This window comes from Rhea pennata, chromosome 5, assembly GCF_028389875.1.
Source record: "Rhea pennata isolate bPtePen1 chromosome 5, bPtePen1.pri, whole genome shotgun sequence".
Classification (NCBI taxonomy): domain Eukaryota; kingdom Metazoa; phylum Chordata; class Aves; order Rheiformes; family Rheidae; genus Rhea; species Rhea pennata.
In genome coordinates, this window is record NC_084667.1 from 23118332 (window position 1) to 23133474 (window position 15143).

Consider the following 15143-nt stretch of genomic DNA (forward strand, 5'->3'; position numbering starts at 1 on the left):
GTAGTGTATGTTGCATCTTCATTCATATCAGGGGCTGTTCAGAAAGATGAACTACTACAGGACCTGTCCAATAATTTTTCAGTCTTGGGCGTTTCAGAGTTGACTGGTTTATACTGAAGGAGATCATGTTTCATACAGCCGTCAAATACTATCAAGATTAAAAACTGTAGTTTAATAATGGGTAGTGTTAGCTTTATTCATTACCAGGAGAAGACAAAGCTAGTGTAAATGGCAATAACGTAAGTATTCTTGTGACAATGCTGTCATTTAAGATACAGCTCTGAAAAACACCCCGCATTGTCACCTATCTGGCCACATCCTGCTTCCTTATTATGTTGGCCACAAAAACAACTATTTGTTGAAGCTTTTTGCAAGAGGATCTGATCAGAAATCATCAGGAGTTTGAGTTCCTCTCTCAGATGACAGCTGTTCTTGCTTCAGGGCAGTCTGCTAATTTCTTTCAGCCACAGCTTGCTTCTGGATTTGTTTTTAACAGCATTGGAGGGAAGAGGAATCTAGAAGTGTATAATCTTGAAAACCTTCAAATTATCAGGAAATCTCATGATATTTACCTGGAGGTAAGTCCTTGCTATAATATCACCAGTGAATACACTCAGTGCTAAACTTTACCTGGTTTGGGCGGAAGCTCTTGTTCAGCATCCTTTGATTCAGTGTCTGTTCAGCCTGTTTCAAGACACTTTACAAAAGTCAAGAGAACTTTTTATCTCAGATTAGGGTTGGGAGTGCTATTGCCATGTGCAAAAAATAAAAGGCAATAGAACCGGAGGTTAATGGACCAGACTCAATGGTTAGGGAAACTAGGCCTGTTTGGATGAAATGAGTAAAATGGTTGATGGAGTGTGCCTATTGTATCTTTGGGGGGGGGGGGGGGGGGAGAAAAGAGAGGCCAAAATGCCAGAAAACACCTCACCTCCCCCAGGCTGTTCACAGAGGAAATGGTCACGCTTGCAGGAAGACTGACTGAAGGAACCCACTTCACAATCACCACTGCCTTACCCTCTTCAGTTTCCACCACGGAGCCCTTGTCATCTTCATCTTCAAGGGAAGCCTGGCCTGGGCACTAAGTGGACCCTGGTGACTCCACAGCCTTCACAAGCTCTGACAAGCTCAGTGACCTGGAAGACAAAATTTCAGAATCTGTGCTTCATGATTTTTTCTAGTTTTAATTTCTCTTCGTTAAACTGCTCACATATTTGCTAAAATTACATGTCTGTGAGCACAGAGGCACATATTTACTGTAAGCTTGTCATGTCTTAAAATGCCTGAAGACTCTGCTATTTCTTCTGTCTTTTGCAGTTTGTGAATAAGGCTTTTTTAAAAATCCAGTCAGAATTGTGTGTTTCTTCAATTCACTCCATTTCCTCCCCTCTCTGCAAGAAAGCAGAAGATGGTCTAATGCAGTAATCATAGCTTGAGCCTACCCTCACTGATGTTTTAGTAGAAGCATTATCATCTCTACTTTTCATTCCTCCTTCAAGACTGCACATTTTCTCTAGTTGGAAAGAATACAAGATATTGCTGAAATGAAATTACCTTGCTATTTTGTATTTGGGGGTAGGGGGCAGATAAAGGTTAAGATCTATAGCATCGTGAAGCTCATCTTTCCACTCAAAACCTGGAGCCTTACTTCACTGTCTAGTTGTCTGGCGATGAAGCTGTCTGAAGCCATTTGTTCTGTTCAATAAACACTGGTTTTATAGCTCTGAAAGCTGTGGTGGTGGTTTGTTTTTCTTCTCTTTCAGCTGGACTGGGAACCAACACCTGAAACTGTGTGAGAGGCGGAGATTGTGAAACCAGAGTTTCATTTCCTTACTAGCTTCTGTCCAGCCCTTGGCTCATGAGCCTCCCTTCCAGCTGGTGCTCTGACCCCTGAGCCAATACAACACGTGAAGTCTTCCGAGTTTAGTGGTTTCATCGTAGCAGCAGAAGACAGCTGGAGCTTGTTCTTGCCTGCTCTTTTGTCCTGTTCACCTCTTAATTGCAGGCTGGCACTAGCCACTCGCTAATGCGGCCGTGGTTAATTTAGGTTGCCACGCAGCCCCTGCCAAGCCGGTCCTTCGCTGCTGGGGGGAGGCCCTCGGCACCTCATGTTCCTCTAAAGCTCCCTGGGAGTGAGCTGACCGCTTACCACTGAGGTGCCAGCCACTCTGCCCCAGCTCAGCTGCCTCAGCGAGATGCCAGCCTGTAGCAAAAGGAACGCATAGGCTATACAAACATTTTCTGGTAATTTTTTTTTGGGGGGAAGGGGGCTTTACCACATTGAGAAGTGAAAGATCAAAGGCAGCAAGAGGCTAACACCAAAATACAGTGGGATGCTGACAGGTTTGGCCAAAAAAAAAAAATAAAACAAAACAACAACAAAAAAAACCTCTTACATTCTCTCCACGTAGTAAAAGCACAAGTGATACTCCTTGCTAAAAAATCCCATAATGACCTGTATACAAATGTGAATCTTCAGGATTATTTTTTACACTTTCCAGACAGAAACCAATCTCCATGTAACTTAGCTGATTGATTATTAATCTACTATAAAAAACAATGAGATGAATCTTGTCTCACCTGCTCTTTGAAGAAGAGAGTTTTCTGCAGACTCAGGACGATTCTGTTACAGGCCATGCACATAGTGATGGGTAGCTGCTGTTATTTTCTTCTGCCTTCAGACAAACGTAGTCCTCCCTGTGACTGTTACCCTAAACTCTTGGGATCAGTTGTGTCAAGCCACTGAAGTGCCTACAATTAATTCTGTTCTTAAATGCAAAGTTGGTGAATTTTATTTGTCAAATCAAGAAGGTGATGGTATCTTTTGAGAAGAGAGATTTAGGTGTCCTTAGGTTTGGGGCTAAAGACCAGGACCATTTCAGACAACAGTGCGAGTGGAAAGGAGCTGCATATTAAACTTTGCCTATTTCTTACCCTAATGAAGATGGTCTCAGTCCAGCCCTCGGTCCAAACCAAACCATCCCCAGGTCTGTCTCTCCTTAAACCGGATCTGTGCCCCCCACACCTTCACATCCACATCTGAAAGCAGACAGCCAAGAGAGGATAAGCCATTTTGTTTCTTTTTTAACAGCTGTGTTACCATATTTTACAAGAATAACAGAGTTGGAGTGCTGGTGAGCATCAAAATGCAATCGAAGATCCTATGGCTAAATTAATTATCTCTCTCAATTTAATTGTAATCACTGGACAAGGCTTGTAGCTCCCCGAAAGTTCAGCAGCCCAGGCAAAAGGGAGGATGATTTCCCTTAAATAGCCCACTACAAGGAATGCGAGAATGAACACACACCTGCGTGTACAGGACGACGCACCTAAGCCTCTCACGCACGCTCTCTCAGTTACTTCTTGCCAATGTATTTGCACCTGTTTTGGTCTGGGAGTCCGATCATGACATTAAATTGAGTTAAAGTACCAAGGCCTTTCCAGAAAGAAGAACTAGCTTCCAAATTGGCATCGCAAGCTCCTAAGGGCCACCAGCAAAACACAGTTACCTGTAACAAGGCAAAGACACACCCCCCCCCCCGCCTCCTCGAACAATTTTCTGCAGTATTAGGCAGGACTTAATGTGCAAGACTACAAACCAGTATACATTCATCCTGCTAGTCACATGGCAAACATTACAGACCACTCACACTGCCTCTGACAGAACTGTCATGGTCAATGCTTTTTTTAATTTTATTTTTTTTCTTCTTGCTATTTTTCCACAAATTCAAGTCTCCCAACATACCAAAGCATCAATAGATCCAGCTGACAGTCATTAGGAAATGCACATTACCAGCAACATGTCCTCTGCCTGTACTTCTTCCAGCACTGTAATGCTTACTGAATGTCTATCTCTTCAGAGAACTATTTAGTGACCTAATTTAAGGACATACAAAACTTCCTTGTCAAAAGTTACCACTTTCTTAGCAGTCCTCGTGGAATTGCTGAGGGTTTGATGGTTGTCTCATTTGTTGCAAGTCTTCTCAATAACTCATGCATTCAACAGAGATGATAGGTTTTCTGTCTGTCATTTTGGCCTCAACCTCGCATAAGGTTTGATTTGTGAAGCTTTTTTATTTTGGCCCCAGTTGCAACAGCCTTTTGCTGTTTGGGGCCCATCATATCAAATCTTTATTATCAGCTGAGACCTTCCATATGAGTCTGTCTCAGTTCACTGCACTGCTTGTCTTCTGCTTCCATAATTTTGTAGGCCACACTTTTGTCATTTTTTTTTCCTGCCACTTCTGAAAGGTGCAACAGCAATATTACCAGTTCAGTATCAACAGCATCAACCAATCCCAGTTTCAAGAGGCAATATTTACTAGCTGATCAGAATAATCTGGCACCCAGCAGGGAGATCTCTTTTCTTGGCAGAATTTCTTTATTGAGTGAAATTTTTCACAGATGAGAACTCCTTCCCCACTCCTTCCTCCCCATCTCTTTCAAGAAGTGGTGTCATATTAGTCTGAGAAAGAAAAGCCATGAACTCAGGACTCTTTCTCATTGCTTTTGATCTATCATCTTCTTCCACCTTCACACTTACTTTGCAACATAAATGAGTACAAAACCTGCCCTTTCCCCCAGCCCTCAATGACTCTGCTTTGTAGGTCTCCCAGACACATTTCTCAGTCCTGGACCCTGATCCTATGGGTGTTTGGTTCAGCACTCAGTGATGGTAAGTGGCACAGAAAACAATCTCTCTAAACAAGCAGTTCTGATTCCAAGCGGAATTGCAACAAATCTTTCCTTCAGCCTTTAGAGCTACCTTTGCCTGCTTTTATGATCTGCTGATTGCCCTTCAAACATGCAAACCGATCAGTTACAGCTCATTTAACTATTATATTTGCTTGCTTCCCTTCGAAGTTGCAAGATATGATCACATTCAGCTGTGCACTGAATTCTCAGAAAGGGTCAATGGGCAACTTTCTCTCACAAGAGAATCCCCTGCTGACCAGTGTCCTAAATAATTGACTGCCCCCCCCCATCCACGCTTTCAGCTGGAGGCTTCTCATGACCAGCCAACTAGACCTCCAGTTTTTTGTAGCTATTACCTGAGTCTGAAGCAAAAGTAAGATTTAATGGTAGGATCACATCAGAGCTGCTTTCACAGGCAGGTGCCCCCTGACCAAAGACTGCCTTTCCCATTAGGTTTCAGCCTGCTTCAACGCTAGAGATGCCTAGCGTCAGGCAGCGTTTTGATGCAATCCTCTGTTTTATGAGGGGATTATTGCAGAGCCCGCCGATAGCATTGGATACTAATGTAAGGTGACTTCTCATGACTTAAAGGCACACCCAATACCTGCGCTGGTTTAGGTCTCCCAGTTCTGAGTTCACACCGTTATGGCTGGGGAATCTTTTCTGGTCATGAGCCTGGAGGCAGTCACGTGGGGCTCAACACGAAACTTGTGATCAGTGTTAGCCGCTGGCTGCTTTTACAGCTCTGGCACTGCGCTGTTTAGAGCTGAGCTGTAACACTTACTTAGTTAAATGTGGCTTTATCAACTTCAGCAAGAAGACAGACCCCTATGTAGCACTCCCAGGAGGGTGGAGGACAGGAGAAGAGTTGCGCGGATACACAGAGTAGCAGCATGACGGCTCTAACCAGAAAGCATTACCTTCTGCATGCACACTGGGCTTTTGCCACAAGCTGTGCAAGTGTCCGTGTGGTGCTGAGGCCTCTGGGGCTTGGCCCTTCCTCCCCCTAAAAATCAATTTTCTGCAGCAATAGCAACATGTTGCACCCTGTACAACATACACAAAATGAACTCACCTGCCTTCAGAGTCACTTTGCAGCTCTACAAACGCCACAGGTGGGGAACAGCTCTTTAATAGATGCACCATGGCACATCGATGCACACGAGGGGTGCAGGGCCAGCAGGCGTACGGGTTTTGCTGCATAGGGCCTCGGTGACATAGGGCAGGCAACAAAGTTGCTTTCCTTCAAGACCCTCAGAAACTTGTCCGAGTGTCCCATACTAAGGGCAACCCCCCCCCCCCCCAAGAAAGCAATGTAGGAACAACACACCCGTGCAGCGGGAACAACACGGCTGCAAAGCAAATACCCGCTCTGCCTGCCCACGCAGTCTGCGAGGCACAGATGCACAGCACTGGCTGCACGCACGCTTTTTACTTAAAAGCCAGCCAAGTCCTCACAACAACTGCTGTCCCCGAGGCCGCGTGGGCAGAGGGCTGCTGCCTGGACTGGCTCTCACCAGCTTCACACGCTTCTGAGGGCACTAACACTGGAAAAGGCAAACCTGGGGCCAGCGGGGCTTCTCCAGTCTCCAGCAGGGCCAGCGCTGAGCGCTTCTGCAGGCAGCTGGACCTGGGACCGGGGAAGCTAACGAAGCGAGTGGATGAAGCTGGGCTTTTCGGCAGGTTCGGCTGAGTCGGGGAGGAGGGTCCAGTTTGCTTGTAACAAATGCCACCAGGCATCATTTACTTCAATATTTACTTTTATTTCAAAGCGCCGGGCTGTCGTAGACCACAGCACAGTCCTCCTTCGACAGGGGAACGACCCGACAACAGCGGGCGCTGTTAGCTCGGGTCTCTGCAGGACAACCACTACGTCTAACTGGGATCACAGCCACAGGCACTCGGGATGCAGCGAGCGGCCGGGGGGCCGGTCGCCCTGCAGCAGCAACGCTCTGGCGCGGGGCCTCTCGCACGTGCAACGAGCCGCAAACCAATGGTAACTCGTGGGGCCGAGATGAGCCCAGAGGACAACGGGGGCTGAGCAATCTCTTTCTAAAAGTGAGCCAGCCCCTCTCAGACACGCAGGAGAGAAGGGGGCTTCTTGCTTCTGCTCCAAGAACCGTTAATATAAATTAGTCAACAGCTGCCTAGTGTAGCAAAGTAAAAACCCCCATTGGAAAAGAGGGCTGGTTTTAGCAACAGTGGTTGTAAATCACACTAGGAGTCTCATAGGGAAGGCAATCTGCGGCCCAGGTTTGGTGGGTTTGCGCTGACATTTAACGTATATTAAATGCATCAATTTCATTCTGTTACCTTCCCGCTGGTACCGCTGCGGCTTCGGACTTTAACCCGCCATATCTCATGCCCGGCCTCTCTGGTCTTCAGGAGCCTCAGCAATTCTCACAGAATTCACACTTTCATGTTTAAAAAGTAATTTTCAGTGGTGATGGCAACGGAGGGAAACATTTGGATGTGAGCTCGTGCAGCTGGCTTCATAAATTTCAAGCCCAGCAAGCCTGATCCTGTGACTCCGATCTATTCTTCAATATAACAGGGGTTGTTACTATTACTATTCGGTCTATAATAATTACTCGGTAAGAATTATCAAACTAGCTCTTGGCATAACTGGGAGTTAGCTCTGAAGCCTAATGACAGATACTTCAAAAGTGATTCCCTGAATATTGCTACAATTTATAGCTACTGCAGAGCTGCTGTAGGCTGCAGTGAAAGGTTGGGGCAGAAAAGACCCTTCAAGCTGGGTTTTCGGTTGGTTGTTTTTTTTAAGGAGCTTGCTTTCTCTTTGTTTAATGAGCAATCTGATGACCAGGCTATAATTAATGCTTTACCTCACCTCACATTACAGCAATTCTCACTGAAGAGATTCATCTAGTCAGCGATTTCCTTTGCCTGTGCGTTTTCTTCTTCGTTGCCCTCTCCCATACGTTGACTTGTACACAGATGTGTCTCCTATACACGCTCACCCCTGTTAGCGGCCTGGGGAGCGTGCTGGCCATGTACAGCTCGTCCCCATGAGTTAGCAAGGAGGATTTCCAATTCACTTATTTCTTCACTGGAATCACTATTTCCTTTTATCACTGGGACTTGAGAAATACAGCCCCAAACTGCTAATGTACCTCACCTCTCTGCTCCATCTGGTGCTTCAGGCAGCTTCCAGTAGGCCTGGTGAGGTGCTTCAGGCAGGATTTAACTTCGATATAGAGGAGATGTAAACTGACACAGCTGGCAGACACCTTTCCTCTCCCAGGTGGAAATGATGATCGACTGTAACTCACACAGGTGCTCAAGGTCGCTGCGTCTCCAGCTGTGCTTGCTCTGGCGTGTAACGAATGAAGGGCAGCCAGCTCGCAGGTGGGAAGCGGCAGTTACCGCATGCAGGCTGAACACTGTATTATAGAGACTGCGCTGTTCCGTCACTGCTCCAGCTGCTTTAAAAACTAGCATTTATGTTTTGAAGCTTTTGTGGATATAGTTAAGCGCTTGGTCCCCCACACAAGCTGTTGTGATAGCGAGGGGGCAGCAAGCGTTCTCTAAAGGCTGGATGAGCAACAGAATCCCACTTCAGCCGTGCCTTCGGCGTTTGGAAAATGAGTAAGATGACGAATCATCTCCTCTTTGCTCGGGGAAAGACCAAATGCTAACCACGCTCTGCCCGCTCTGAACTAAGAGCAGAATTTGCAGACTTCCTAGGGAGCCCGAGAGTTTGTGGGAAAGAAGCAAGCCGACTTTACGTGCCGAATTTCCCGTACTCTGCCGGAGGTACGCTTCCCTCTGGGAAACTCCCTGGACGCCGCAGCGGCTGGCTGTGCGCCGTAGCGATTTCCTTAGCTAGCGACTTGTGAGTTAAGCGACAGAAGTTGGGAAATTTGGACGGCATGCCGAGGTTCAAGGACTTTCCTGCCACGTTCTGCGCTTGAATAAATCTTGTTTTCTCACTTGTTCTGTCACGCGTTTCCTCAACTCTGCTGCCAGGTCGCTCTGCGCAGGAAGCGGCGACTGCAGCCGGGCTGCAGCTCCAAGTACGCGCTCGCCGACCGCGGCGGCCACGGCTGGCGCTCGCCCGCGGGAGCGCGAGGCGCCGCGTCCTCCCCGCGGCAGCGCGGCTGCCCGGCGACGGCGAGGGCGAAGCGCCGCGCCGAGGCCTCGGAGCAGCACAGAGCTGCTCGCCCGCGCCCCGCCCGGGGCTCCGCGGCGCCCCTCGGGAGCCCGCTCGGCCTGCCGACTCGGGCCGGGCGCCTCACGCACGCCAGCGCGGCCGCTGGTCCGTAAGGAGCTGTGAGGTCGTTTCCTTTCCCTTCCTTTCTTTCTTTCAGACCTCCGCTCTGTCTCCGTCCCTTTCTCCAGCTGTTCAGGTTTTTTTGCTCTCCATCCCACGGAAGATGCTCACTCAGGGCAGCAGGAGGTTGCGGTCTGCAGCAAGCGGGAGCGAGCTGCTGCCCGCCACCGCGGGACGAATGACCACCTCCTGCTCCCGCTCACTGCCTGGGAGGGTTTTCAATCACACAGCACCTACAGAAGAGGAAAGAGCAAGAGATACCCTGTAATTTGCCCCGCTGAGGGTGCTGGTGGCAGCTCCGATGCAGGCATCACGATTCATTTTTGTACGAAATAACCTCATGCTGAAAACTTCCCTCGTCGGGAAGGGCAGGCAGGGCTGGAGACGGACGTAGGAGGGGCGAAGGCAACGAACGCCCTTTGGTGGTGTGGTGGCGTTTCCAGCACAAGGTGAGGTGGGGGGGATCATGGCTCCAATCCTGATTTTTGAAAAGCAAGAGGGTGTGAAAATACAGGAGCAGGAAGGGATAGGAAGGAAAGGCAACTTGCTTTTGCTGTCTGGAATTTCCACAGCCGAACAAATCTCCATCTGCCACGAAGTTTCACAGTTGTGAAGGAGCAAAGAAGCTTGCTTTCACTTACATTGCTTCAGTGCCTAAAAACTGTCCATCTTCAGCCTTCCCTAAGTGCGAGAAAGACCCATAGGCAGTGTGCTGCTTTCTGCAGGTCAGCTTTGGGGGGCCCTGCAGCATCCTGCACGGGCATCCTGCATGGGCAGTATGCTTTACTCTTAACATAGGACAGGTACTCCCGGCTCTGGCAAGGGCAGTGCAAATCCATGCCACCAACTTTCACCAAGTTACGACACTGCTCAAATCCCTTCTCTTGCTGGAACTCCCCTCCATGTAATGTGTTATCAGATAAGCGAGATGTGTCCGTGGCCTATAACCCCGGTCACCAGCATGGGAGAAGAGCTGCGTGTTGAGTCAGGAAGGAGCAGGGAGTCCAGTTAGGGAAGCAGCTCCTCGGCTGCGTGACTGCACCGTGGCCTCGCGCTGGCTGTGGCAACGCCTGGGGCAGCTGCTCCATGAATCAGTGCTCAGGCTGATCAGCCGTGATCAGCGTGTGGCTCACGGGAGGGAGGCTGGCACATCACCACTGCACCAGGCTGACTGAGGAGCATGGAGGAGGAAGCATGAGAGCCAGTGTGAAGGTTACTCTGTACCACGCAAAGTTAAACAGATAATGCCACAATGAACAGAGGCTACTTTGGGTTTACATCAGAACTTTTTTTTTTTTTTTTTAAGTTCATATAACTGTTACATAAATGCAACAGTTTTAGTATAAAATGTATGTTTAGGGAGGAACTATTTCTGTAAACACACAGGCAGTCTGAAAAAGTCAGAGCTTCCAGTTTGTAGACTTGAGATTGCAAGCATCAAAAAAGCATTCCTCCTGGGGAACCCACTGCCATCAGGACCTAAAAAGAAAGGGTAACATGCTACATGAGAGTCATTCCAAACCCTACTGCTGTTCCATGCAGGCAGCAGCACCAGCACCCAAATCACAGCAAGATTTACTGGATTTCTTCAGACAGAAAATTTAAAAATAAACCAAGTTGCTGCCCACCCAGTAGGGAACTGAAGAAGCTTGGCTTGTCAGCAACAAAATCACACCACTTGCTCAAATCTGCTGAGATCCCTCAGTAAGTTAATGACAGATTTGTAAGAACATAGAGAATAACTCACTTATTTTAAAAAGAGAAGATAGTACTAAAACTGGCAGAAGGAAGACAGATTTGATACAATGGAAAGTGACTTAATCTAGAAAATCATCTAATTAGAAGGTAACATGCAGGCTTTTGGAGGTGGTGAGAGAAATCCTTTCTCCCCATCCTGACAGCTTACCCAGAAGGCTTTCTCAAGCAGCAGACTACTGAGAGTAGAGAAGACGTGCCCTGTGCCCCTGTCACAGCTGTGTGAAACAGTGAGCAGAGAGGAAGTGTAACACCAGTCTCAACCCCAAATCTTGCCAAGAAAAATGCATTTTTCTCATATTATTGCTTTCACCTGGGGGCAGACTCTCTGCCAGTTGCTCCCTGGGACCTGCCCTCAGCAGAGGCGATCCTCCGAGCGCCGGCGATGTGGTGCTGCCCTGTGGTCCCGACTCTGCTTCGGTGCTGGTGTGCCGTGGCTCCGTGCCAGCCTCGCGCTGCAGGGCATGGCAGCTGCAGGGCGCAGCTCCCCAAACACTTCCAGGTTTACCTGTGCAGCTTGTAAAGGGTATGTGCTTGCAGAGCCTTGTGCATCCTAAACGTTTGTGAAAGTGGTGCTCATTACCAGACCCTCAATTTTGTTTACAGAACAAGTTTTGTTTACTTCAGTTAACAAACTAAAGCCACCAGCTTTAATTCTCCCTAAAAACAAAACAACAGGGGAAGTGCATGATTCAGAGTGGCTTGGTGCAAATTTTTGCAAAGTAACCAATACAAAGTCAAAACAAAACAAATTATATAGACATGTAAAACAAAAGAAATTCAAGTCAAAACCAGGACTAGATTCCTATTAGCCCCAGAGATGATGATCCAAGATACGTCAGGAAATAAATAATTCATTCTCATTTTCATCATAAAAGAAGACTCCATTCACAAATCCAAGTCACTTGGATAGTTACAAAAGGGAATGGGTTAGTGGAGAAACAGAGAAGAAAAGTATCTGTAAGAGTGAACTGAAATGCTGCAGAGCAATCACTTCCCCACATGTCCTACTATGGTGAAGAGAAGGCATTAAATCACTGCAAGCAGCCAACAAAATTCCCTTGGAGCAGGACGGCTTCATCTGCCCCAGGCTGGAGGGATCGCACCAAGGCAACACCAGCACAGACTACCAGGTTCTGCTGTCACTGTAGAGATTGTGGAGTCCCACCACAATCCACAGCCATCCTGGGCAGATGACACCAGGTAATAATTTGGCCTGATCAGTCAAATTTATGAGTAGGAAGGCAATTTAGTCTAGAGTCCATCTAAAGGGAAGACTGCTTAAAAGCACTTCTTCCCGACCTCTGCCAGACCATGCATACTCCTTTTAAGAGGCACACAGCACAGCTACATCTCTATTCTTTGATCTGTAAGCATGGCTGGTGACCAAAACACTGCATTTCTACAAAGGCCAACAGCTAAGGTGCCTTAAGTAACTGCAAGAAAAAGCAGGCCCTTTCCAAATATCTCTTTCAACAACTGCAAACCACAAAAGCTAATAATTTGCTTTCTTTTTGCTGCACATGTTGCTAAGGCCAGATCCTGACAGGTCTGAGTTGCACTTCCACTGCAGATGGTGGAGCAGATGACACCTAATGTCCAACGGAAACGGGGCAGATTCTGTAGTTAATGTCATGGCACGCAAAAAAAAATGTCCTGAAGGCTCATCCAGCCTTCTGCTTTCCTTGTCAAGATAGATTTATTTCTAGTCAGTACCACAGGGAGGGGATTCTAGTGGTGTTATATCCATATTTTTAATGGGATTTGACATTTAAAGCAGCATTTCAGTTCACCTCTAAGCCTGTAATTACACTTGCAAATCTACTTAGCAAGATACCAGCAGAGTATCCCACGGGTCTGCTTGAACAGATTGGTTATGTTCCCACAGAAGCAGCCTTTGAGTACCAAGTGATGCTATAAAGTGGACTGCAGTGGCTGACACACACACATTTGCATTTCTTGAGTACTGGACCCACTTCTGATCTTCAACATTAAAACAAAAACAAAGATTGCAGATGGCCCTTGCTTTATCTTAAAAGAAACACTGCACTGAATCAAACACCACTGGAGGTCAGAAGCACTTCACGAATATGCTGCAAAGACAGGATACCTTTCTACATCTAGCTGGTTATCTTTGGTCTCACAAAATCCACAAGTACTAGAAGTACCAGAAAGTCCCAAGGATGAAATCCTGTATATCAGCTCATGCCCTGGAATCATGATGGTTCAGTCTTGAAAAGCACCTTTATGTTATCCTCACAACAAAAGTGCAGACTCTATTAAATGTTTTCTTTCTGAAGGAACCCATTTAGATTTCTCCCTTCAGTGCAGCCCTACCAACACTGACCTTTTGAGAGCAAACTGATGACAAATGCAAAGATGCTCAGTACTATATTTTGCCTCCATTTTACCACCTGCCTTTGCACCCAATTTACCACTCCTAAAGATACCACTGGAATCAAATAAAGTACATATGAAGTACTCAACTGGGCCTCCATGCACATACAGTTCTATTCAGGCTTGCTGAGATTTTGACTTTTTATTCGTGCTCATGGGAGGCAAAGAAAAGGACCTCCTTCTTTCACAAGGTATTTGAGCAGATTTTTCTGCAAGATGCAAGTGGTTTCATCCCTGAGTTCAGCTTTAAAAAGGGAAATGCAGTCCTCAGCCATTGCCATCCTAGTGCCAGAAGCAAAAAGAAGGTTTAGTACAGAGCTTTCTGCTACAGAAGCACAGAGCAAACAAGCAGAACAGAACTGGGAAAGATGGACAAAAGCAGAATAAGGCTAGTATGTTTCATACCAAAGAAACTTGAGGCCAAAAAGTATGGACTAGTACAGGAAGAAAGTTTACAGAAGACAGACTGTGATGTTCAGCAATGAAACCTTTGTATCTCTCAATGCTCGTCTGGAAACAGCCAGGTATCTCTGTCAACAATGATCCTAGACAGTCAAGAAATTTAAATCTGGAGAGCATTTCTGGAGACACATATGACACGCCACCCAACCGTTTCAATGACATGAACAAAGATCACATTCTCCTCTTCTCCCAGTGGGCATGACACAATAGTTTCTCCAGCTTACAGCGCACACAGTTCTTGTCTCTTCTGCAAGATTTCTTCTAGCTGACTGATGTGCAGTTCAGCTCTGCAGCGTCCGGTCTACCTGCTCCCATTACTGCCTCGGGCCCATCAGCAATACTGGGCTCACTAGAGCACTGCCTGTGGCTGAAACTGGACTGCAGGAGGAGGCATTTGTCATTACTGTCTGACTCTTCAATGACCATTCCTGTGTGCATCATGGAGGCCATCGCCAGGAGCTGAATATCTGAGTGAGCATTGGCAACAGTGTGGCGACGAATGCTACCACATTTTTCCAGGTAAGCCTCACCCTCCTGCTCTGTCAGTGGTGTTAAGGCCATCTCGCTGGGTTGCCGATTCGTCACCATTTGAGAGGAATAATTCAGTATACCAATCTTAGGACGTGATCTGGAGTACCTTCTCTCTGAAAGATAAAAAAGGAATGCAGGAATGACCAAAACAGCACAGATAAAGCATTGTGCTCAACTGGTATGCTGGCCAGAGGAAATAGGTAGGATTCACTTGCAGTCTCACTCGGTTTCCTTTTTCATTTTCCCTGGAGAATATTCAAATGCACTTTACTGCTTCCTGACAAAGGTTCTAAACAACTCTGCTTCTCCCTCAGTAAGGAAATAGCTCCTACCTTGCTTTAAGGCAACAGTGCTGCTACCTACAAGAGAGGCGAGATGAAAAATGATGGGTACAGCAAAAACACTTTCTTCAGTGTCCTGACTGTCTTCTTATTTAAAGAGGGGGGAAGCGCAGTGCAGGAGTTCTCATGTGTAGGTTCACTGAAATCAGCAATGTTCAGCTGGCACAAACAAGGACAAACAAGCTCTCTGGAGAGAAAAGGTCTCCTTCTGCTCTCTGCTTTCGAAAAAGCAGCCCCAAAAGAAACAGTCAGTGAGAACCTAAAGAACCATCCATCTCTCTGGAAAATTTCTTCCAAGAGATGCCATCAGCGGATGTCTGTATGAACTTTCTGACATTGCACCACCCTTTCAGCTGTCTAGGGAAAGGCTGTTTGGGTGGCATCATCCTGCTGTAATTTCAAAAGACCATGCACAAAAAAAAGCATTTCATCCACTTCTGAAACATGGGTGGTAAGACACTGAAAACATATGAGTGTACAAAAGCACACCACACTGCAGCCTGGCATGAAAGGTGCAGAAGAAGAATGTAATATTTATGGAGCACTGCCAAAGGCATGCAGCAACACAGCAGCATCGCAGGATGGATGCAGGGTCTAAGAGATGCTTGGCAAAACATTCAGGGGAAAAAGAATGATTTTCCTGGTTTAAAACTCAAGCCCAAGGCGCA

At 46.9% G+C, this 15143-nt stretch overlaps 1 protein-coding gene across 2 annotated transcripts in view; it reads right to left on the bottom strand.

The window, feature by feature from the left end:
* Positions 1–11394: 11394 nt before the first annotated feature.
* The window catches only part of PRR5L (proline rich 5 like), a 35643-nt gene continuing 31894 nt past the window's right edge, over positions 11395–15143 (bottom strand). For both annotated transcript variants that reach the window (XM_062576851.1, XM_062576852.1), the window contains one exon: positions 11395–14247. In XM_062576851.1, the coding sequence (XP_062432835.1) occupies positions 13865–14247 (383 nt within the window). In that variant the 3' untranslated portion in view covers positions 11395–13864. The remainder of the gene's footprint in view (positions 14248–15143) is intronic.